The sequence below is a fragment of the Nerophis lumbriciformis genome, linkage group LG24 (genome assembly GCF_033978685.3).
Source record: "Nerophis lumbriciformis linkage group LG24, RoL_Nlum_v2.1, whole genome shotgun sequence".
Classification (NCBI taxonomy): Eukaryota; Metazoa; Chordata; class Actinopteri; order Syngnathiformes; family Syngnathidae; genus Nerophis; species Nerophis lumbriciformis.
Window position 1 is genome coordinate 14,105,001 of NC_084571.2, and position 25,772 is coordinate 14,130,772.

The 25,772-nt window shown below is 36.5% G+C and overlaps 1 protein-coding gene across 2 annotated transcripts in view; it reads left to right on the forward strand.

The window, feature by feature from the left end:
• prkcbb (protein kinase C, beta b) overlaps positions 1 to 25,772 on the forward strand; it is a 282,211-nt gene that overhangs the window by 237,083 nt on the left and 19,356 nt on the right. Inside the window, exons 16-17 of one of the 2 annotated variants that reach the window (XM_061981612.1) lie at positions 5,635 to 5,775; positions 17,036 to 17,974. In XM_061981612.1, coding sequence (XP_061837596.1) covers positions 5,635 to 5,775; positions 17,036 to 17,212 — 318 coding nt within the window. In that variant the 3' untranslated portion in view covers positions 17,213 to 17,974. Of the gene's footprint in view, positions 1 to 5,634; positions 5,776 to 17,035; positions 17,975 to 25,772 lie in introns of those variants that run through there. The other variant, XM_061981613.1, reaches the window with a different exon arrangement.

Genomic DNA, 25,772 nt, shown 5'->3' on the forward strand with positions numbered 1-25,772 from the left:
TCTTTTATCCTGCACTACAACGAGTTAATGCAACACAATTTCGTTCTTATCTGTACTGTAAAGTTCAAATTTGAATGACAATAAAAGGAAGTCTAAGTCTAAGTATCTAATGTATATATGTATGTATATACATGTATGTATGTATATATGTATATACCAGTGACGTGCAGTCATTAGAGGCAGGTAAGGCGGGGCCTCACCTGCCATCATGGAAAGAAAAAAAATGTAAAAAGAAAAACAAAAATTAAATTGTTATATGTATCCAGTGATTATACTATAAAGTTATTTTCCATTTAACTTCACCAGTTTTAGATTATTTTTATTCAAAATCGCTGAATTTTCACATTTGCCGTTCAAATACTGAGAAGAGACGGTGCGGTGAACAGCAGCCAGTTGAGGCACGTCACTCAGTGCCTCAACATGGATTCCGGACTCAGCTAATTGCTGGCCTGCTGTGCCGTATTGCTATATGAACTATATTATACATTTCCATAGTTTAGTTAGCTGAGGTATATAATGTACAGTGTATTTTGTCAACAACTGTATGTGTGACGTATTTCTTGTGCTGAGCGATCATAAAACGGCTGCAAAAAACGCACTGGCTGAGGCTCCAGTAATCCCGCCTCCTGCACCCCCGCCGTAGAATTGTTATATCAACTAAAGCCCACACTTAAACTTTCCACGTGCAAGATTGAATCTATTTAAAAAAGTTATTTCATAAGAAGCCAAAAAGTGCAAAAACAATAATGTTCGTGTTGGAGGAGTTGTGAATGACTGCAGGGCCACAACATTAGGTACACCTGCAGACTGCAGGTGTACCTAATTCACAACTCCTCCAACACGAACATTATTGTTTGCACTTTTTGGCTTCTTATTAAATAACTTTTGTAACCTATTTTCATGGGCTTTTTTCTTTGTGATGTTAAGTTCCTGTTATGCGCTGTTATACAGTATATGCCTTGAGCTCTTATTTTGAAGGCGCTAAGAGCGGAAGTGATGACACGGAGTGGAGCGTAGGTTTTTGAAAGAAGGTAAACAAAGTGGTCCTCGTGTAAACTGGAGCCTCCGTGTTTGTTATTTTGTAGTTTCATACAGTATAGGCGACATTTATAAACCCTCGGTTACACTTTTTTAAATAGATTCAATCTTGCACGTGGAAAGTTTAAGTGAGGGCTTTAGTTGTGGACTTCATTTATAAGTAAAGGTAAGACCATGATAACGTTTTTTTTATTAAATGTGCTTTTTTGTGTGCTACAGTTTGTATGTGTAAAGTTAAAGTTAAGTTAAAGTACCAATGATTGTCACACACACACTAGGTGTAATGAAATGTGTCCTCTGCATTTGACCCATCCCCTTGTTCACCCCCTGGGAGGTGAGGGGAGCAGTGGGCAGCAGCGGCGCCGCGCCCGGGAATCATTTTTGGTGATTTAACCCCCAATTCCAACCCTTGATGCTGAGTGCCAAGCAGGGAAGAATGCTGGTATGAGCTTTTAAACATAACCCGTTAACTGCTGCCAATCAAATGGTGAATAAGATACTCTTTAGGGTTCATATGTTTGTAAATCTGACTGTGATGAAGTCAGTGCCTCACCAGCCATCAACCTCACCGCACGTCACTGGTATATACATATATATATATATATAGATAGTACTTTATTGATATGTATATACATATATATATATATATATATATATATATATATATATATATATATATATATATATATATATATATATATATATATATATAACTATACAACTCTTAACTTTATTAATGTCTCTTAAAGTTGATATAACACTCCCGTCAGGGGGTGCATTCTACGCTGGGGGTGTATTATCCGGCACAACACCTGGGACCTGACGCTACAAGGTGTGTGTGTGGGGGGGGTGTTTGGAGGTAGCGGGGGTGTATATTGTAGCGTCCCGGAAGAGTTAGTGCTGCAAAGGGTTCTGGGTATTTGTTCTGTTGTGTTTATGTTGTGTTACTATCGGGATGTTCTCCCAAAATGTGTTTGTCATTCTTGTTTGGTGTGGATTCACAGTGTGGCGTATATTTCCAACAATGTGAAAGTTTTTTTATACTGGCACCCTCAGTGTAACCTGTATCACTGAAGATCAAATATGCGTTGCATTCACTTCTGTGTGCGTGCCACAGCCGCACATATTATGTAACTGAGCCAGCACTCGTTGGACTGGACGAACAGGGGACGTTATAATTCTCGGGAGGGGCACTGAAATTTTGGAGTCTCCCGGGAGGTTTGGCAAGTATGAGAATTTTGGCAAGTATGAGAATTAGCGGTGTACCGCGGCACCGCCGCTGTATATAATCGGCAGGCCAGCTCAAGTGTTAATTTGATATCGCCTCACGGGCCAAGTGAAATTACACGGCGGGCCAAATTTGGCCTGCGGCCCAGAGTTTGACACCCATGATGTAGATGATCATATAGTTGATGTAGATGATCATGTTGATGTAGATGATCATATAGTTGATGTGGATGATCATGTTGATGTAGATGATCATATCTTTGATGTAGATGATCATATACTGTAGTTGATGTAGGTGATCATATAGTTGATGTAAATGATCATATTGTTGATGTAGGTGATCATATAGTTGATGTAAATGATCATATTGTTGATGTAGATGATCATATAGTTGATGTAGATGATCATATAGATGATGTAAATGATCATATTGTTGATGTAGATGATCATATAGTTGATGTAGATGATCATGTTGATGTAGATGATCATATAGTTGATGTAGATGATCATATAGTTGATGTAGATGATCATATTGTTGATGTAGATCAGGGGTCTAAAACACGCGGCCCGCGGGCCAATTGTGGCTCGCGAGACGTTATTTCGCGGCCCCCACCTTAATATGAAAGTTTAATGTTAGTGCGGCCCGCGAGATTTAAATGAATGGCGCTTGACAGCGTTGTGTGCAGAGCTGAAGGAATCTACCAATCATGGTGTGGTATGTTGCTCTCGACAATATTGAGGGCATGCCGTGATGGCACTGCCGTTAATGTCCTCTAGGACATGTCATCGCGCAGTCTTTTTCTCCATACAAACAGCGTACCGGCCCAGTCACATGTTGTATGCGGCATCTGCAGGCACACACAAGGGACTGCAAGACATACTTGAGCAACAGCCATACAGGTCTGACTGAGGGTGTTTGCAAAAACAACTTTAACACTGTTACAAATATGTGCCACACTGTGAACCCACACCAAACTAGAATGACAAACACATTTTGGGAGAACATCAGCACCGTAACACAACATAAACACAACAGAACAAATACCCAGAATCCTTTGCAGCCCTAACTCTTCCGGGCTACAAAAACACCCCCCCCCCCCCCCCCCCCCCACACACACACACACACACACACACACCCCTCAAACGCCCCCATACCCCCCATCTCCCGAATTCGGAGGTCTCAAGGTTGGCAAGTATGCATTGACGTCACTTGCGTGATGCAAGCAGAGAAACATTTTGCCGCTTTTCCACGACACCCGCACACGCTCTTCCTCCCTCCCTCCCTCGCTCGCCCGCCTGCTCGCTCCCGCCCTTGGCGCCGCTGTAAACAGTCCGGGCCGGGGAGACGAGCGGTCCGGTAGCTTCCAAAGCACTCCGCCGAAGGTCCGAGCAACAATACAAAACTGTGGTGCACTGGACCCCATCATAAAGATTTAGATTTTTTTAATACAGATTTTACTTTAGAAAAGAGAAGTGTTGGATATTTTTCTAGTTGCCATATGTGGATCTGACTTCTCCCTTAAACAGAACCTGCCGAGCGTAGCGGTTAGTAAGGCAGTTGAAGGTTCAGCATTACTGCAGCACTCCCAGAGTTGAGGGCCCTGGACGAGACAAAAGTTTTGCGATTAAAATAACACTGCAATGTCAGACGGGTTGATAAGAGTGAAAAAAATTGATAGAAATACAAAACCCAAAACCAGTTAATTTGGCACGTTGTGTAAATGGTAAATAAAAACAGAATACAATGATTTGCAAATCCTTTTCAACTTATTATCAATTGAATAGATTGCAAAGACAAGATATTTAATGTTTACACTGAGAAATTTCTTTTTTTTTTTGCAAATAATCATTAACTTAGAATTTAATGGTAGCAACACATTGCAAAAAAGTTGTCAGAGGGGCATTTTTACCACTGTGTTACATGGCCTTTCCTTTTAACAACACTCAGTAAATGTTTGGGAACTGAGGAGACCAATTTTTGAAGCTTTTCAGGTGGAATTCTTTCCCATTCTTGCTTGATGTACAGCTTAAGTTGTTCAACAGTCCGGGATCTCCATTGTGGTAATTTAGGCTTCACAATGCGCCACACATTTTCAATGGGAGACAGGTCTGGACTACAGGCAGGCCAGTCTAGTACCCGCACTCTTTTACTATGAAGCCACGCTGTTATAACATGTGGCTTGGCATTGTCTTGCTGAAAAAAGCAGGGGCGTCCATGATAACGTTGCTTGGATGGCAACATATGTTGCTCCAAAACCTGTATGTACCTTTCAGCATTAATGGCGCCTTCACAGATGTGTAAGTTACCCATGTCTTGGGCACTAATACACCCCCATACCATCACAGATGCTGGCTTTTCAACTTTGCGCCTAGAACAGTCCGGATGGTTCTTTTCCTCTTTGGTCTGGAGGACACGACGTCCACAGTTTCCAAAAACAATTTGAAATGTGGACTCGTCAGACCACAGAACACTTTTCCACTTTTCATCAGTTTATCTTAGATGAGCTCAGGCCCAGCGAAGTTGGCGGCGTTTCTGGTTGTTGTTGATAAATGACTTTCGCTTTGCATAGTAGTTTTAACTTGCACTAACAGATGTAGCAACCAACTGTAGTTACTTACAGTGATTTTTTGAAGTGTTCCTAAGCCCATGTGGTGATACCCTTTACACACTCATGTCGCTTTTTGATGCAGTACTGCCTGAGGGATCAAAGGTCCGTAATATCATCGCTTACGTGCAGTGATTTCTCCAGATTCTCTGAACCTTTTGATGATATTACGGACCGTAGATGGTGAAATCTATCAATTCCTTGCAATAGCTGGTTGAGAAATGTTGTTCTTAAACAATTTGCTCACGCATTTGTGAATGACTCAGCATTTCATGGAAGCTGTTTTTATACCCAAACATGGCACCCACCTGTTCCCAATTAGCCTGTCCACCTGTGGGATGTTCCAAATAAGCATTCCTCAACTTTCTCAGTCTTTTTTTCCACTAGTGCCAGCTTTTTTGAAACATGTTGCAGGTATCAAATTCCAAATGAGCTAATATTTGCAAAAAATAACAAAGTTTTCCAGTCTGAACATTGAATATATTGTCTTTGCAGTCTATTCAATTGAATATAAGTAGAAAAGGATTTACAAATCATTGTATTCTTTTTTTATTTACCATTTACACAACGTGCCAACTTCACTGGTTTTGGGGTTTGTACAAGGTTTTAACTTCTTTCTGCTCCTTTTCATTCACAATTGACTTTCATGTTATGTGGATTGTTTTGTTATTATTGTTCTTTGTATGAATGAAATAAATGAAGCAAAAAAGAAGCCTAGAGGAGACAAGTCCCAAGCAAATAATCCTCCTCTTGCTGTGGCCAGTTGATGACCAAGCATCCCGCCAAGCGACTGGGCTGCGGTCCCGAGGGCGAGCGAGACATCCGGGACCACAGCTTCTTCCGCTACATGGACTGGGAGAAGGTGGAGAACAAGGAGGTGCAGCCGCCCTTCAAACCCAAAGCTGTAAGTCCCGCCCCCTGCTGAGCACTCGTCACACCACAGAAGAGTAGAAATGTCTCTTTTTCCTGCCTCCTGCTTCTAACAACTCTCCTTCGCTGTCTCTTCTTGACGATGTTGACTTTGTCGCTGCTTTTCTGTCCTCTCTCTCCTCCACTTTTCAATGCCACAGTCGCAGGTAAGTCAGGGAACCGTGACCACACTGCCAGATGAGCCGGTTTTCTTTGGTTTTTGTAGACGGGTTTGGACTGACTCTTGTTTGTCGAGGTCAGCGAGAGTTGAGAGTGGTCCCCCAGGGCACAGACGGTGTGACCTAATACGACGTGTGTGTGTGTGGTATTTGTTATTATTATTTTTGCTGCTGAATCAAATCAAATCAACTTTATTTATAGAGCAAGGAGTTTTCTTTTGGGACCTGCTGGTTTGTGTCACGTGTGATATTTAGTACTTGTTATTTCAGTCTTACTTAGTACATCAAAACCTGGGTGTCACTAAAAAGAAGTTGATCCAAACATGGCTGATTCATGTGTGGGGGGATATTGTCTTGGCACATTTCCTACAAATTGCTTTAGACCAGGGGTGTCCAAACTTTTTGACTTGGGGGACGCATTGGGATAAAAAGATTTTGGTCGAGGGCCGAACGCTGACTGCATGATTGTAAAGTAAAATATTATATATATATATATATATATATATATATATACGTTAGGTCAGGTAAAAGATACAAAGGCCCTATCATCCCTACAAGCCTGTTTCGCAGGGAAACCTGCGAAACAGGCTTATAGGAATGATATATATTCCGCTCTACCCCGGTATTGAGCACTGTATAACGGATAAACCACAGAAACCTCGACTATATATATGTATGTATGTATGTATATGTATGTATATATGTACATGTATATATCTATATATGTGTGTGTGTGTGTATATATATATATATATATTTTTTTATACATACATATATATGTATGTATGTATATACATACATATATGTATGTATGTATGTATGTATATATATATATATATATATATATATATATATATATATATGTACATGTATGTATCTATATATGTGTATATATATATGTATCTATATATGTACATGCATATATCTATATAAGTATGTATGTATATATATATATATATATATATATATATATATATATATATATATATACATGTATGTATGTAAATATATATATATATATATGTATATATATATAATATATATATATATATATATATATATATATATATTTATATATATATATATATATATATATATATATATATATATATATATATATATATATATATATATATATATATATGAGAGAGAGAGCCTATACATATATATCCTATACATATATGTGTGTACAAAAATAATATTATGGATATATAATTGGATATTAAGAGTATGTGAAAGTTGACTCCTACCTTGTTTACTTCCGTGATGACCTCCTTAAAAGTTTTGTAATCCATCAGAAATATCAAGCAGCTAAAATGCGCCAAACATGGATAAGTGTGGAGATAGTGTTTAGCATTTTTCCCATCATGCATTGTAATGGATGTCATTTTGATTTTCTTACGGTGAATGGCCGTTTTTTATAATATCCACAAAATGTAGTGACTTTTTTTTTTGGCACCTTGACTAGGTAAGGTTGTTTGCATTGGGTCATATGAATAAATGCTGTGCACTATTACATTCAGAGCATAATAAAAGGTCATCGACCCGGAAGAACTCACTAAACTTAGGGGTTTAAAATGAATGCAGTCTCCCTGCGGGCAAGATTCATTCTTCATAAACTCATGACGGGCCGATTTGAAGACGCCAACGGGCCGCAGTTTGGACACCCCTGCTTTAAACCTGCATGAAACTTATGTGCACATTCTTGCTATGCGGCCATAGAGAAGTGACTATTTCCATCAGGAATAGAACTAAAATGTGTTCAAGTGAGAGAAAGGAGTGAACCCAGTAGTCCACATGTCTTACCAGAAGAAGACGTGATGGATGTCCACCACACATATGGAGCTGCTTGAAATGATGCACACTTGTAATCAACATCAGCTGCTGGATCAAGATGTCCTAAAGAGTGACCGTCTGCTTTACAGCATGTCTGATGTGCTGCAAGATCTCCATGGTTGATTTATCAATACAGTAGTTGTCTGTAGGGCTGGACAATCAATCCAATTTTGATTATGGCTTCTCACGATTATGACAATATAATAATAAAAAACAAAACAATGAATGTTAGGTGCATCATTGCATACCAATTCCTAAGCTTTTCCACTAATCTCAACCGTCCCACCAATAAAACTTGGTGTTTTTTTTAACCCGAAAAAAATCCCAGTTTTTACAATATTCATGATTTTCTAAAACATTGGACAATATAATTGGTACTTCTCCTACTACTTACTCACGCACTGAAATCTTTTAACAGTTGTATTTTTAGAAACAATATAGATATTTAATATTTATCTCTCTCTAGTAAGAGAGCTCAGGCTGTAGGTTCAAGAAACACAAGGAAATATTTCAGTGTTTACATAGGTTTAGATTGTAGCTTGTATTTAGGTTAGCTTTTAAGATAGCAAATAGTGGCGCTAGCTAATGGCAAGACAGTAATTTGTTTATATAAATTTAGATTGTAGCTTGTATTTAGGTTAGCATTTAAGATAGCAAATAGTGGTGCTAGCTAATGGCAAGACAGTCATTTGTTTATATAAGTTTAGATTGTAGTTTGTATTTAGGTTAGCATTTAAGATAGCAAATAGCGGTGCTAGCTAATGGCGTGCCAGTAATGTGTTTTTATACATTTAGATTGTAGCTTGTATTTAGGTTAGCATTTAAGCTACCGGTTAGTGGCGCGAGCTGGTGGCAAGGCAGTAATGTGTTTATATAGGTTTAGATTGTAGTTTGTATTTATGTTAGCATTTAAGATAGCAAATAGCGGCGCTAGTTAATGGTGAGGCAGTAATGTGTTTATTTAGATTTAGATTTTAGCTTGTATTTAGGTTATTCTTTAAGATCGCAAATAGCGGTGCTAGCTAACGGCGTGCCAGTAATGTGTTTACATAGGTTTAGATTGTAGTTTATATTTAGGTTAGCATTTAAGATAGCAAATAGCGGTGCTAGCTATTGGCGTGACAGTAATGTGTTTTTATACGTTTAGATTGTAGCTTGTATTTAGATTAGCATTTAAGCTACCGGTTAGTGACGCTAGCTGATGGCAAGGCAGTAATGTGTTTATATAGGTTTAGATTGTAGTTTGTATTTAGGTTAGCATTTAAGATAGCAAATAGCGGCGCTAGCTAATGGCCACATTTTGGAGAAATTCCCATTTAAATCAATGAGACATTCTTTAAAGTTCCACAATTCCCACATTTTTCATTTCATTCAAAGTGTTCCAACTTCAAAATATTCAGCCTGTTCAGGAATTGTGTGCTCTACTTGAAGAATTCTAAAAAAAAAAAAAAAAATCCCGGATTTCCCATAATTCCCGGTTTTCTGGGACATTTTTCCCATTTAAAATGAATTGGCCATTTTTCAAATTTCCACCATTTCCAAATTTTCAACCGATTCAAACCATTCCATCTTCAACACATTACCACTATCCTGGAAATTTACACTACCCTTTTTCCAAGTTAAAAAAAATTCCAGGATTTTCCACAATTCCTGGTTTTCCAAAGCCCTATTTCCACCCTTTTTTCTGGCGACTACTCCTTCAACATTTTTCAACCCACTTCAACCGTTCCACAGTCAAGACATTCCTCTTAATCAGGAAAAAAACAAAGTTGTTTTTTGAACTGGAAAAATTCCATTTTTTCCAGGAATTCCGTTATACCATTTCTCAATTCAACAATTCCAACACCAACCATTTCAACTAATTCAAACCATTCAAGTTTTTTACCATTTTCAAAAAAAATCCCGCTTTGCCTGAAATTCCCAATTTTTTTCTGAAATTCCCATTGAAATGAATGGGACAATCTTCAAAGTTCCACAACTCCCACATTTTTTATCTGATTCAAACTGTTCCAACTTCTGAATATTCAACCTGTTCAGGAATTGTGTGCTCTACTTCAACAATTCTAAAAAAAAAAATCCCGGATTTTCCAAAATTCCCGGTTTTCCAGGACATTTTTCCCATACAAAATGAATTGGCCATTTTTCAAACTTCCACCTTTTCCACATTTTTCAACCGATTCAAACCATTCCACCTTCAACAGATTCCACCATCCTGGAAATTTAAACAACTTTTTTTCCAAGTTCAAAAGAATTCCAGGATTTTCCAGAATTCCTGGTTTTCCTAAGCCCTATTTCCACCCTTTTTTCTGGCGACTACTCCTTCCACATTTTCAACCCGGTTCAACCAATTCACTGTCCAAACATTCCTCTTAATCAGGACAAACAACAAAGTTGTTTTTTGAACTGGAAAAATTCCCGTCTTTCCCGAAATTCCAGCAATTCCGTAATACCGTTTCTCAATTGAACATGTTACTACTTCAACATTTCTCGACCGATTTGAAAAATTTGAACACCAACCATTGCAACTAATTTAGACCATTCAAGTTTTTTACCATTTTCAAAAAAATTCCCAGTTTTTCCCCGAAATTCCCAATTTTTTCTGAAATTCCCATTGAAATGAATGGGACATTCTTCAAAGTTCCCAAACTCCCACATTTTTTTATCTGATTCAAACCGCTCCAACTTCAAAATATTCAACCTGTTCAGGAATTGTGTGCTCTACTTCAACAATTCTAAAAAGAAATTCCAGGATTTCAGTTCAGCTTCAGCATTGGAGCATTCACACGCAATTCCTTCAGGAATTGCCTCATCCAGTTTATTAAATGTTTTAGCTATATTTAAAGTTGAGTTTTGCTGGTACAATAAATACTCATGTTTTCAAATGAGCGAATAATTGTGATATTATTGTGATTACAATATCCTTTAAAATAATGGTGATTATTATTATTATTATTGCCATAATGGTCCAGCCCTAGTAGTTAGGTTTACTGACAAAGAGTCTTTTGGCCGGGATGTTGTCTTTGAATTGGACCGTCACTTCCTGTCATACCGTCTTCAACTGTTCAACCATCCTGAAACGTGTTGTCAGTCACTTCACACGTTCTGCTCCACAGCATTCTGTCCATCCTTGCTCGGATCTGTTTGTCAGCTCATGCATCAACCCGTTTGTCCGTCCATTCTCACGTTTGTGTTTGTGTTGACGTACCTTCTCTTTTATCTGCATGCTCGCAGGCGAAGTCTCAAACCAAACCTGCTGTGGCGTGCACTACTTTTTTAAAGGAAAACTGCATTTTTATTTATTTATCATCAACAATCCTTATGTGAGACAGGAACACGCGTCTTTCCCTTTCCTGTGCGTGCTAGACAGTAAAAAAAAAAAAAAAAAAAGCTGCTAACAATACAAGTAATGGAGATCCTCCTATTCCATAACCTTCTAAAATGTGTACTCACTTCTAAGTTAATAATACGTGAACATGTTAGTATATTAGCTAATGCTAACAACGCTAGCTTGATTACATTACGATATCATGTACAAATGTGCACGAAAACACTCCTGGATACATCACACATGGGACGGTTTAGTAAGTAAGAATTGTTGTAGTTATATTGTAAAACTTGCAAACGTTGCTTGGAGTGATGAATGAAGAATCCATACAAGCAGAAACGCTATGGACGGCTCACAGAACGGCACGGTAGAAAAGCTTAGTCTACTTGAAAGTCTGGAATTTACAGAAATGCAAAGAACAATAGCAATTTGAAAAAGTACAATTCACTTTTTCTGGTGGTAACACAGACACTCGTAAACGTGTTAGCATATTAGCTCATGCAAACGACGCTAGCTTGATTACATTATGATATCACGTACAAATATGCACGAAAACACTCCGACAGACATCACACATGGGACGGTTCAGTAAGTAAGAACTGTTTTAGTTATATTGTAAAACTTACCAACGTTGCTTGGAGTGATGAACGAAGAATCCTTAAGAGCAGAAATGCTATGGACGGCTACAAGACAGAACGGCACTCGTACTTCCGGTAGAAAGCTTTGTCTACTTGAAAGTCTGGAATTTACAGAAATGCAAAGAACAATAGCAATTTGAAAAAATTAAATGCAGTTTTTCTGGTGGTAGCACAGAAACTTGTAAACGTGTTAGCATATTAGCTCATGCAAACGACGCTAGCTGATTACATTACGATAGCACGTACAAACATGCACGAAAACACTTCTACAGAAATCACACATGGGACGCTTTAGTAAGTAAGAATTGTTTTAGTTACATTGTAAAACTACAAACGTTACTTGGAGTGATGAATGAAGAACCCATACGAGTAGAAACGCTGTGGATGGCTAGAAGACACAACGGCACTCATACTTCCGGTACAAAGCTTAGTCTACTTGAAAGTCTGGAATTTACAGAAATGCAAAGAACAATAGCAATTTGAAAAAATAAAATGCAGTTTTTCTGCTGGTAACACAGAAACTTGCAAAGAACAATAGCAATTTGATAAAATAAAATGCAGTTTTTCTGCTGGTAACACAGAAACTTGTAAACATGTTAGCATAATAGCTCATGCAAACAACGCTAGCTGATTACATTGCGATTGCACGTACAAACATGCACGAAAACACTTCAACAGAAATCACACATGGGACGCTTTAGTAAGTAAGAATTGTTTTAGTTATATTGTAAAACTAAAAACGTTACTTGGAGTGATGAATGAAGAACCCATACGAGTAGAAACGCCGTGGATGGCTAGAAGACAGAACGGCACTCATACTTCCGGTACAAAGCTTAGTCTACTTGAAAATCTGGAGTTCACAGAAATGCAAAGAACAATAGCAATTTGAAAAAATACAATTCAGTTTTTCTGGTGGTAACATAGACATTTGTAAACGTGTTAGCATATTAGCTCATGCAAACGACGCTAGCTTGATCACATTACGATAGCATGTACAAACATGCACGGAAACACTCTTACAGACATCACACATGGGACGCTTTAGTAAGTAAGAATTGTTTTAGTTATATTGTAAAACTTACAAACGTTGCTTGGAGTGATGAATGAAGAACCCATACAAGCAGAAACGCTACGGATGGCTAGAAGACGGAACGGAACTTCTACTTCCGGTTGATAGCTCTAAACAGAAGGGCACTGCAGCACCGGGGTCGAGCGAATTCGTCCAAAAAAATGGCGCAATTGCGCAAACAATACCACACCTATTCAGTGTCTTTGCTTGTTTTTATTTTTAAACTTTTTCAATCATGGCTGTCAGTGAAGAAAAATACATTAATTAGTCACACTGTTTTTTAAGCCACACTGTTTAAAGTGTAGGAAAAAAGTAGCGGCTTATCGCCGGGAATTTGCGGGACTAATCATGGCAGACTTAGTGAGAGACAACAAGGACTACTTTGGGACGAGTGATGATCCAGGACTATAGTGAAACATCATGGAGCAGTAGTGCTAAGCAAAATAAGAACATAAAACAGTCACTTACAATGTTCGCTGTCGACAGAGGGGATGGTTGTATCTTTCAGCACTCCCTGTTTAAATGGTCAATTCCGCAGTCCTCGTGTTAAAAAAATGCATATGCATATATATATATATATATATATATATATGTATATGTAAAAAAAAAGTAAATATATGTATATAAACATATATAAAAATATATATATATATTTTTTTTAATAATGGACTTTTCTTTATCGATTAAAAGTCGTTACAAATAAGAATCGCGATTCATAAAAAAAAAACTGTTCTCGATTCAAAATCCAAGATCAACACTTTTTTAATCAACACTTTTTTATTAACATTGGGTGCCAGTTCTATGATTAACTACATTCCTCCATAAAAAAATATAAACAGCTCTGACACAATTTTTATATTACTTAAAATAAAACTGGTTTTGTTGAATAAAATTCTACCCAAACATTTAATAAAGTCAAATACAAATAAGGCAACAATATACAATATATATATATATATATATATATATATATATATATATATATATATATATATATATATATATATATATAATAATAATTATTATTATTATTATTTATTTATTTTATTTTTTACTTTGGACTTCCCGCGGCCTGGATTTTGGACGCTGGCGGGCCGGATCCAGGCCGTAGTTTGGGACCCATGATCTACAGCAACAATATGATTTGCCTGAGTAGCTGGACAGGACGGGTAATATATGTATATATATATATATATATATATATATATATATATATATATATATATACATATATATATATGTATATATATATATATATATATATATATATATATATATATATATGTATGTATATAAATATATATGTATATGTAAAAAAAAATATGTAAATATATGTATATATACATATATAAAAATATATATGTATATATATTTTTAATAATGGACTTTTCTTTATCGATTAAAAGTCGTTACAAATAAGAATCGCGATTCATAAAAAAAAAAGTTTTTTACACCCCTAATAATGATGTCGCTGTAGTTTGGTTTATATGCAGGAGCGTTGTAGGATGTTGTTGTTTTCTTAGAGCGCTTTATTGGTGGAATCTCCATTACCTGCATTGTTAGCTGCCTTGTGCTAGCAGTTTTTCACTCTTTAGAACGCACAGGAAAGGGAAAGAGGTGTGTTATTGTCCGACATAAAGATTGTTTTAAGGGAAATATATTTACGTAAATAACATTTTCTGTCAATGCACATTCCTGAGTTGCACTCCTCACTTAGCAACATTGTTCCCCAAAACACGTTAAAAGGCAGTAATTAGCTGAGGATATTTCTCATATTTCCCCCAAACTCTAAACATTTGGTCCTCAGAGACACAGATTTAATGAGTTTGTTGTTGTCCTCGGGGTGACCTTGTCACACTAAACTTGTTTTCTTCCTTAAAGCCGAGCACAGAGATGGAAAAGGCGTGTCTTCGGTCCCCCAGCAGAGTGAATAAGTAGTCTAGGGGCCACACACCTCCTGGGCTTACAGGCTCCTTCTGCAGGGTCAGACTGGGAAATAACTTTTACAGGAGTGCACTTCCACAGCATGTTTGAGACTTCTGCTTGTGTGTGAAGAATGAATAGGTTTCAAATATCTGGCACAACATGAAGTATGCTGGGATGGAACCCACTGGTCTTGTTTCACTTCATTGATTTCCCACACGGACTGATGCAGATCCACAGTGGGTGGATCACGGAGCTAGGGATGGAACCACATCACCATTTTAAAAAATCATCACAGTTATCGTTATCGTCACGGTATTGTTGATCAAAATATTTTAACCGCGTTTTATTTTTAAATGCAACAGACGTACAATATGAATATTTATATTTATCTCTCTCTTGTACGAGAGCTCAGGCTGTAGGTTCAGGAAACACAAGGAAATATGTCAGTGTTTACATAGGTTTACATTACATAGATATTTATGTTAGCATTTAAGATAGCAAATAGCGGTGCTAGCTAATGGTGAGAAAGTAATGTGTTTACATAAGTTTAGATTGTAGCTTGTATTTATGTTGTATTTGTGGTTCATGGTTACATCCCTAGAAAGTATGTGAATAGTAACCATAATGCCTGTGGTTCATGGTTACATCCCTAGAAAGTATGTGAATAGTAACCATAATGCCTGTGGTTCATGGTTCCATCCCTAGAAAGTGTTTGAATAGTAACAATGATGCCTGTGGTTCATGGTTACAACTCTAGAAAGTATGTGAATAGTAACCATAATGCCTGTGGTTCATGGTTTCATCCCTAGAAAGTGTTTGAATAGTAACCATGATGCCTGTGGTTCATGGTTCCATCCCTAGAAAGTGTTTGAATAGTAACAATGATGCCTGTGGTTCATGGTTACAACTCTAGAAAGTATGTGAATAGTAACCATAATGCCTGTGGTTCATGGTTTCATCCCTAGAAAGTGTTTGAATAGTAACCATGATGCCTGTGGTTCATAGTTCCATCCCTAGAAAGTCTTTGAATAGTAACCATAATGCCTGTGGTTCATGGTTCCATCCCTAGAAAGTATTTGAATAGTAACAATGGTGCCTGTGGTTCATGGTTCCATCCCGAGAAAGTATTTGAATAGTAACCATAATGCCTGTGGTTCATGGTTACATCCCTAGAAAGTATGTGAATAGTAACAATAATGCCTGTGGTTCATGGTTCCATCCCTAGAAAGTATTTAAATAGTAACCATAATGCCTCTGGTTCATGGTTTCATCCCTAGAAAGTGTTTGAATAGTAACCATGATGCCTGTGGTTCATAGTTCCATCTTTAGAAAGTGTTTGAATAGTAACAATAATGCCTGTTGTTCATGGTTCCATCCCTAGACAGTATTTGAATAGTAACCATAATACATGTGGTTCATGGTTACAACCCTAGAAAGTATGTGAATAGTAACCATAATGCCTGTGGTTCATGGTTCCATCCCTAGAAAGTGTTTGAATAGTAACAATGATGCCTGTGGTTCATGGTTACAACCCTAGAAAGTATGTGAATAGTAACCATAATTCCTGTGGTTCATGGTTCCATCCCTAGAAAGTATTTGAATAGTAACCATGATGCCTGTGGTTCATAGTTACAACCCTAGAAAGTATTTGAATAGTAACCATAATGCCTGTGGTTCATAGTTCAATCCCTAGAAAGTCCTTGAATAGTAACCATAATGCCTGTGGTTCATGGTTACATCCCTAGAAAGTATGTGAATAATAACCATAATGCCTGTGGTTCATGGTTCCATCCCTAGAAAGTATTTGAATACTATCAATGGTGCCTGTGGTTCACGGTTCCATCCCTAGAAAGTATTTGAATAGTAACCATAAAGCCTGTGGTTCATGGTTCCATCCCTATAAAGTGTTTGAACAGTAACCATAATGCCTGTGGTTCATGGTTCCATCCCTAGAAAGTATTTGAACAGTAACCATAATGCCTGTGGTTCATGGTTCCATCCCTAGAAAGTATTTGAATAGTAACCATAATGCCTGTGGTTCATGGTTGCATCCCTAGAAAGTATTTGAACAGTAACCATAATGCCTGTGGTTCATGGTTCCATCCCTAGAAAGTAGGAGGGCTTATTTGAAACCATGTTCAGGTGATGTCATCTCACTCCCTGCCTCAACCCGCCACTCCCTCCTTCTTCTGTGTCCCTCTCCTTTATCCATCCATTCTGCTCCATTCCCCCACGTCCCCTTCCCTGTGCGTCCCCCTCCCCCACCCCGTCCTCCTCCGCAGTGTGGGCGGGATGCTGAGAACTTTGACCGTTTTTTCACCCGCCACCCGCCGGTGCTGACCCCTCCCGACGAAGAAGTGATTCAGAACCTGGACCAGGACGAGTTCCAAGGATTCTCTTTTATCAACCCAGAGTTCCCTGGAAGCGCCGCCGCCGACCCTGCCGCCGAGCAGGCTTGATTGAACGTGCACGGACGCTACACACACACACACACACACACACACACACTCACACACACACACACACACATTTCTTGTTCACACTGCTGCAATCTGCCTCTTCTCTAATCATAAAAACTACATATTTGTTTTGCATGCAACAAAAGAAGATTTGACAATATTGAACCAAAATGGCAGCCAAAGCGCGGAGTAGTTTATGGATTAAACCAGGAGTGTCCAAAATTTTCCCACTCAGGAAAAATGAAAGCATGTGGGGGTCCATTTTTTTATCTTTTTCATAGATTTTTTTCTAACCTGTAGGGCTCCCTTCAAGTTAGGTCCCGGGGACCCGGAAGGACCTCAGTTATAAAAATGTTGAAAAATGAGTCATACATAAGAAATAAAAAAATGTGATGTATTTTATTTTTTTATATTTTATCCCCTTCTTGTGAAAAAAAATCTTGAAAATATGCAATATTTTCCCCCCCAAAAAAATATTTCAAAGTTTAATATTTAATTTGAAGTAATTATAATTGATCAATAATTCATAACAACCATGATTTTATTTCATCATTGTTTTTTTAACATGACAGGTTTTTGAAAAAATTAAATCCCACAAAAAATTTTGAGGATCCAGGTTTCCACTCATAAAGGTGTTAAAAATAAGTCATAAATGCATTTTATTATTATTATTATTATTCTAAACACTCTCAATCAACTTTATATATATCTATTGCTTAGAAGTTTTTATTATAATTTCATATTTTTGGTTCGTTTGTTGTTATTGGGCCCTTTTTTAAAATACAATTGTTTTTGTTGTATGGGAAACACACAAAATATAATATATATACTGTATATGTATATATATATATATATATATATATATATATATATATATATATATTACTATATATATATATATATATATATACAGTATATATACTATATATATATATATATATATATATTACATATATATATATATATATATATATTATATATATATATATATATACTATATATATATATATAGTATATATATATATATATATATATATATATTATATATATACATATATATATATTTATATATATATATATATATATATACAGTATATATATTATATTTTGTGTGGAATATTTAATTTGAAGTAATTTTAATAGATCAATAATTCATAACAACCCTGATTTGAACTCATTATTATTTTTTGAACATGACAGTTTTTGGAAAAAATAAATAAAATCCCACTAAATCATTGGGGATCCAAAAGTTTCTACTCATAAAAGTGTTAAAAATAAGACTTTAATGTATTTTTATTTTTTTTAACTCTCTATCAACGTCACATCTATCTGTCAATTATACATTTTTATTATAATTTAATATTTTGTGGTTTGTTTGTTGGTATTATGCACTTTGTTTTAAATAAAATGATGTTTGTTGTATGGCAAACATACAAAATATGCAATATTTTCCCCCAAAAAAATATTACAAAGTGTAATGTTTAATTTGAAGTAATTAATAGATCAATAATTCAAAACAACCCTGATTATTATTATCATTATTGCTTTTTGAACATGACAGGTTTAAAAAAATAAATAATAATGTTTTATAAACATCTCTGCATGCCTCCATGCTCCGATTTCACCTTTTCAAAGACTTACGCAGATCATAAATACACAAAAACAGCTTCCCATATGTAAGAAAAGTTGCTTTTGGTCCACTTGAAGTCATCAGAAACCTCCAGCCAGTTCCTGCTAATCTCCACGCATTGTTTGTTGCGTGCAAAAAAAAAGGAACAATCTACTAATTAGCATATTTATTTATGGTTGGTTGTGCAGAACATGCAGTGTGAGCAACATTTGTGGTCCAATCAACAAACAAAAACAACATTTGTGGTCAAAACACCAACAACAACACACACAAAACAGTAAATAGCATTGCAATTATTTTTGGGGGAATTTCACTCCTTGGCTCTTCCAGCACGCTCTGCGTTTGGCTTGCAGTTCTTTAAAGCGTGGCAAGAAACCTTCTTGTTTGTTTGTTTCTTCTTCTCTTCTACATTGGAATGCCTGACCTTCTTGTGCATGACTCTCTAGACTGGCCAGATGTCAATAAGTTGGACTGCTGGCTGTGTCTCGCCGTCATGGCGGATGTTTGTGTGACGGTGAGATGCAGCACACGTTAGTTAGCTAGAGAGACTACTAGCATGTGCAGTCAATCACTAGTACAACTCCGCTAACACACACAAATGGTTTTACTCACGCCCGACGATTCGCAAGTCAAAAAACAAAAAGACAATGTTCTTAAATTAAACGATGTATAAGTAAAAATGTGTTGTTTTTTTTCTGCAAGTTTAAAAAAATATTATTCAATTAAAAGCAATTTGCAAGTATAAAAAAGGTTGTATTCAATTAAATAATTGTTTTGCAGGTTTAAAAACAATTTTCTTTAATAAAAAAAATATTTTGCAATATAAACAATTTTTTCTGAAATAAAATAATATTTTGCAATATAAACAATTTTTTCTGAAATAAAATAATATTTTGCAAATATAAAAACAAGTTTTTTCAAAAACAAAAATCATTCACAAGTATAAAAACAAGTTTTCTTCAATTAAAAAAACTATTTTGCAAGTATTAAAACAATGTTCTTCAAGAAAAAAAATGTTTTGCAAGTATATTTTCTTACATAAAAAAAATATTTTGCAAGTATTAAAACAATTTTCTTCAAGAAAAATATTTTTTGCAAGTGTTAAAAGAATTTTCTTCAATAACATTTTTTTTTGCAAGTATTAAAACAATTTTCTTCAATAAAAAATAGTTTGCAAGTATTAAAACAATTTTCTTCAATAAAAAAAATGTTTTGCAAGTATAAAAAACATTTTCTTCAAGAAAAAAAAGTATTCGCAATTATTAAAACAGGTTTCTTCAATTAGAATTTTTTTTTAGATATAAAAACAATTTTCTTCAATTAAAAATATATTTTACAAGTATAAAAACAATTTTATTCAATAAAAAATATTTTTCAAGTATAAAAACTATTTTCTTCTATAAAAAATGTTTTCGCAATTATTAAAATAAGTGTTTTCAATTACAAAAAAGTATTGTCAAATATAAAAGCAATTTTCTTCAATTAAAAAAATATTTTACAAGTATAAAAATAATTTTCTTCAATAAAAAAATGTTATGCAAGTAAAAAAAACATTTTCTTTAATAACAAAATGTTTTTGCAAGTGTTAAAACAATTTTTTTCAATTAAAAAAATGTTTTGCAAGTATAAAAACAAGTTTTTTAATTAAGAACAATCGTTTGCAAGTATTAAAAACAATTTTCTTTAATTAAAAAAATATTTTGCAAGTATAAAAACAATTTCCTTCAATAAAAAATATTTTGCAAGTTTTAAAACAATATTCTTCAATTAAAAAAATATTTCACAAGTATATTTTCTTCAATAAAAAAACAGTGTTCTTCTAAAAAAAACATTTTGCAAGTATTAAAACAATTTTCTACAATTAAAAAAAATATGTTGCAAGTATAAAAACAATTTTCTTCAAATAAAAAAAATGTTTTGCAAGTATTAAAACAATTTTATTCAATTAAAAAAATTATTCGCAAGTGTAAAAACTATTTTCTTCAGATGTAAACTTTTGGCAGTGATATTCCACCCTGCACAGCCGTATTTCACACTCCACAACAACAGGTGGTGCTGTTGAGTCATTTTAAGGCCGTCAGAGCTACTCTTATTTGCGCATGGTGCCGTCCGCCAAAAATAACAAAGACGACGAGCAAAATGGAGCGAGGTGAAACAAGCTCAACCTGTAAGTTAACACGTTTATGTTACTATCCCCTCGTTGTAGATCATGCAACGTTATTTATTGATGCCTACCTGCATCTTCTTCTTTGTTACTTTTGGTGGACGGCACCATGCGCAAATAACAGTCATTCTGACGGTCTTGAATTGACCCTGCAGTCGTTGTGAAATGCAAATTACGTCCAAGTGTGTGGATCTCGCTGGGTGGAATATTACAGCCAAAAGTTTTACCTTGAAAAAAATGTTTTTTTAATTGAAAAAAATTGTTTTTAATTGCAAATAATTTTTTCGTTGAATAAAAAAAAAATGTTGTACTTGCAAATCATTTTTTAAATTGAAGAAATCGGTTAGGTTTTTTTATTGACGAATGGTTGGGCGTGAATAAAATCATGTTTGTGGAGTTTTGCCAGTAATTTTCCTTTTTGGTGTGTTTTTTCAGACGCATGACTTGCGTGTTTGTTGACTCCATATTTGGTTGTGTGTGCGCCAATGGACGACGTTTGCTGCGCGCATGCCTGGCCGTGTGCTCGTGTTTTGGACGGCCACAGGCTCCGTTTTGCTTCCTTGACTTGGCGCTCTTGGACGAGAAACCGGGCGAATGTTTTGCACGTGGTTCTGCTGAGGCGCTGCCTTTCCCCCTCGCAGAGGGTCTGATGACGTTTGCTGTGATCCGCTGTGTTGCCGGGCAACCGCGTTGCAACTTCTGTAGTGAGTCCCCGGCTCGGGGGACGAAAAGAGATTTTGAGTGCGTGTGTGTTCCTGCATGTGACAGCTCTGAAGAAGAATCATGTTTGTCTTGTATTTTCTCCATCCAACTTAGATAGCAATAATCTTCTTGTCATGTTTGGCGCCGGGTTAGTTTTTGCCTCATCCCTGGCTTAAAGCGTGAATAAAGAAGTCCGAAAGAGAAACTGATGATGTTGTACGCTCGCAGATACTACTTGGCGGTTGTTTGAGCACACTGCCGCTAGTCCACTCCCTAATGCTTCAGTCCCACTCCTTAATGCAGGATTCTCACAGGAATGAGGCAAAAATACAACCTTACCTACTGTAATAACTTGTATTCAGTTTTAACATCCCCCCCCCACCCTCCAGGGCAGCTAATGTACTTCTAATCTGGTGTCACGCAGCACCGAGCTGACCATATCTGTTTGATTCACTTATTGGACACATTCTTCACCAGAAAACAAGGAAATGTTTTTATTACATGTTAGATTATGTCTGCAATACACTGACAGGCCACAGCATTAAGTACAGTGGGTCTGGTCCCTTACTTAAAGGGGAACTGCACTTTTTATTTGATTTATTTTGCTTATTGTTCACAATCATTGTGAAAAACAAGAAAACAAAAGTTTTTTGGTTTTTTTTTTTTTTTTTGCATTATTCCGCTCTTCCTTAGTTCTTGCTTCTAGAAGCAGTAGTTCATCCTCAGTATATTCAGCTTCAAAAAGATAAGGTTGTGAATTCTCATTTGTCCAAAAATAGTTGTCTTTGTTGTTTGTTACCAAGTCTGCCATGATTAGAACACACACTCGCGTTTGTTTCCGGAAGTAGGAACACACATTTTGTTGCCAGAAGTCGGAAGTGCGTTGCTATGGAAACGGAAATGAATGCACTGAAAAAATCAGTTCTAGCATTGATTAAAATGACCAAAATAGGGTAAATATTGTACATGTTACATATTGTTATGAAGGAGTTTGTTACTACATTATATATATATATATATACTTGCACTGTGTATATTGTACATATTACATATTGTTATGAAGGTGTCTGTTACTACATTATATATATACTTGCAGTGTGTATATTGTACATATTACATATTGTTATGAAGGTGTCTGTTATTACATTGTATACAGTCGTGGTCAAAAGTTTACATACACTTGTGAAGAACATAATGTCATGGCTGTCTTGAGTTTCCAATAATTTCTACAACTCTTATTTTTTTGTGATAGAGTGATTGGAGCACATACTTGTTGGTCACAAAAACATTCATGAAGTTTGGTTCTTTTATGTGTGGTGGAATGTCCAAATCTTAAGCAGGAACAAAAGAGAATTTATCACAAGAGTTTAATTTACTCATAACCAAATGGTACAAGGTTGGATTGAATTGCCATGATTACAGACAGTTTTCTCCGGAGAAAAAGAAAGAGTTCCCTCAAGCAGGGAAAAAAAGAAAGAGCTAGAATCATCCCTAGACTTGGTCTACTTTGTTATTTATCTGTTCCCTGGTGGGTCAAGGGCCAGCTGTTTTTGGATCAACATTCTCTTCGCCATAACAACAATCAAGATCTCTTGTACAGTGTCAGGGTGATGCGCCCTGTCTTCCTTAATGCTTTTCGACCTCGTTCTCTTTGGACTTTGACAGACAACAAAATATTGTACAAAGGTCAGAAATTCCACTACATACCCCCCTTCCAGGGTTTTAGAACCCTGGACCATACGGGATGGATTTCTGACCTAGGCCACTTCCTTACAAAACTCTACTGCAGATAGAGGCGAAAACCCCAATGTTGTTATTGTCGGGTAAAATTCCTCTATGACCCTCACTGAGCGATGGCTGTTATCAGCCTGCAGCAAAGCCATATCACAGAACACAATTAGTGGCCTCACCTCTGATTAGTAAAATGGAATAACAGAATACCTTGATCATGCACATCATTGAACATAATTAGATGGATACACATTAATGATCAATCAAACACAAATCTGTTTTAAAATGAATATAGACTTATGACTGTAAGCTGTTGCAGAATTCTTTCTCCGGAGTACAAAGGTCAGACATTCCACTACATATGAATTTATTATGTGTTTACTGAAAATGTTACCAAATCTGCTGGGTCAAAAGTATACATACAGCAACATACATTATCAATTTTGGTGATGTAGAAAAGTTACAATCAAATCAAATTAGCTTCATAGCATGGCCTCTTAACTTCATGTGAGTGATTATGATTGAGGACACCTGTTGACTTCTCTGGACTTCTCTCTAAGACCTTCTGGAGGAAAGTTCTGTGGTCAGATGAAACAAAAATTGAGCTGTTTGGCCACAATACCCAACAATATGTTTGAAGGAGAAAAGGTGAGGCCTATAATCCCAGGAACACCATACCTGCCCTCAAGCATGGTGGTGGTAGTATTATGCTCTGGGCCTGTTTTGCTGCCAAAGGAACTGGTGCTTTACAGAGAGTAAATGGGACGATGAAAAAGGAGGTTTACCTCCAAATTCTTCAGGACAACCTAAAATCATCAGCCCGGAGGTTGGGTCTTGGGCGCAGTTGGGTGTTCCAACAGGACAATGACCCCAAACACACGTCAAAAGTGGTAAAGGAATGGCTAAATCAGGCTAGAATGAAGGTTTTAGGATGGCCTTCCCAAAGTCCTGACTTAAACGTGTGGACAATGCTGAAGAAACAAGTCCATGTCAGAAAACCAACAAATTTAGCTGAACTGCACCAATTTTGTCAAGAGGAGTGGTCAAAAATTCAAGCAGAAGCTTGTGGATGGCTACCAAAAGCGCCTTATTGCAGTGAAACTTGCCAAGGGACATGTAACCAAAATAAGAGTTGTAGAAATGATTGGAAACTCAAGACAGCCATGACATTATGTTCTTTACAAGTGTATGTAAACTTTTGACCAGGACTGTATACACTCGCAGTGTGTATATAAAACGTTGATGGAGGGTTTTGAAGTTGTTTTAGAGGACTTTAAATTCTACAAAGCTGACTCAAACTAGCTGCATCTTGAAAGCGTTTTTTTAATCATCTTTAAAATCGTAAAAAAAAAAAGAAGAAAAAAAAGACGTGTGTTCTTGTCCCTCATAATGATTGTGAACGATAAGCAAAATAAAATAAAAAAAATGATAAAAGTGCAGTTCCCCTTTAAGGCCTTAATTTTTGCAAACTCCATTGAATGTGTTGTAATGCCCTGTTGTATTGATGCTGTGGCCAGTGTGTGGATGCTAACACAATATTTAGAGGTAATATTAGATTTAGTAGCTTTTAGTGACTTTTTTTGAATAAGTTTGCTGGTTTCCCAATGTGTTGATGAAAGCCCCCCAGTGTAAGTGCATCATATATAATATATTTATATTTATATCATGTGCACCACACAGAGGAATAAATAATAATAATAATAATCCTGCATGAATTAATGTGTTTTATCACCAGAGTTTTCAGTATTTACATTTCTAGGGATGCTTTCTGTGTGCCAATAATGTAGAGGGCGGGCGAGCGAGAGGCTTTCTACCATGTGTGTTTGGAAACAGCAGGCTTACAATAAAAAGATGCCACGTGTGCCGGGGTGGTCTCGTCTTTCCGCTGACATTGGACGCGCGGCGACTGCGGCGTTTGTCGGAGTGCACGCAGGAGAAAGAGAGAGAGAGAGAGATTAGAGTGACGGAGGCTGACAGATGGGGAGCGTGCTCACTAGATTGGAGAGAGAGAGAGGAGGAGGCCAACAATGGCGGAGGGCGGGGGAGGGGGCGCAGGCAGCAAGACAGCCTGTGCATATTTCATGGCTGCCACTTATCATAAGAGCCTTTCCTTGATGCTCTGACGACTTCAAGGAAAGTAAAACACTCTCAGGCCTGCTGCTGCCGGACATGTTTGGAATGATGATGTCATATTACCATGTAGACTTTTTGTCTTTTTTCTCCAATTGTGTTCCTACTTTTTAAAGGAACAGATGAATGCAAATGACGGAGATCATTTGTAACAAGTTTCATGTTCATTTGATCAAAACCTAGCAGTTTTAGAGCTGGGCCGA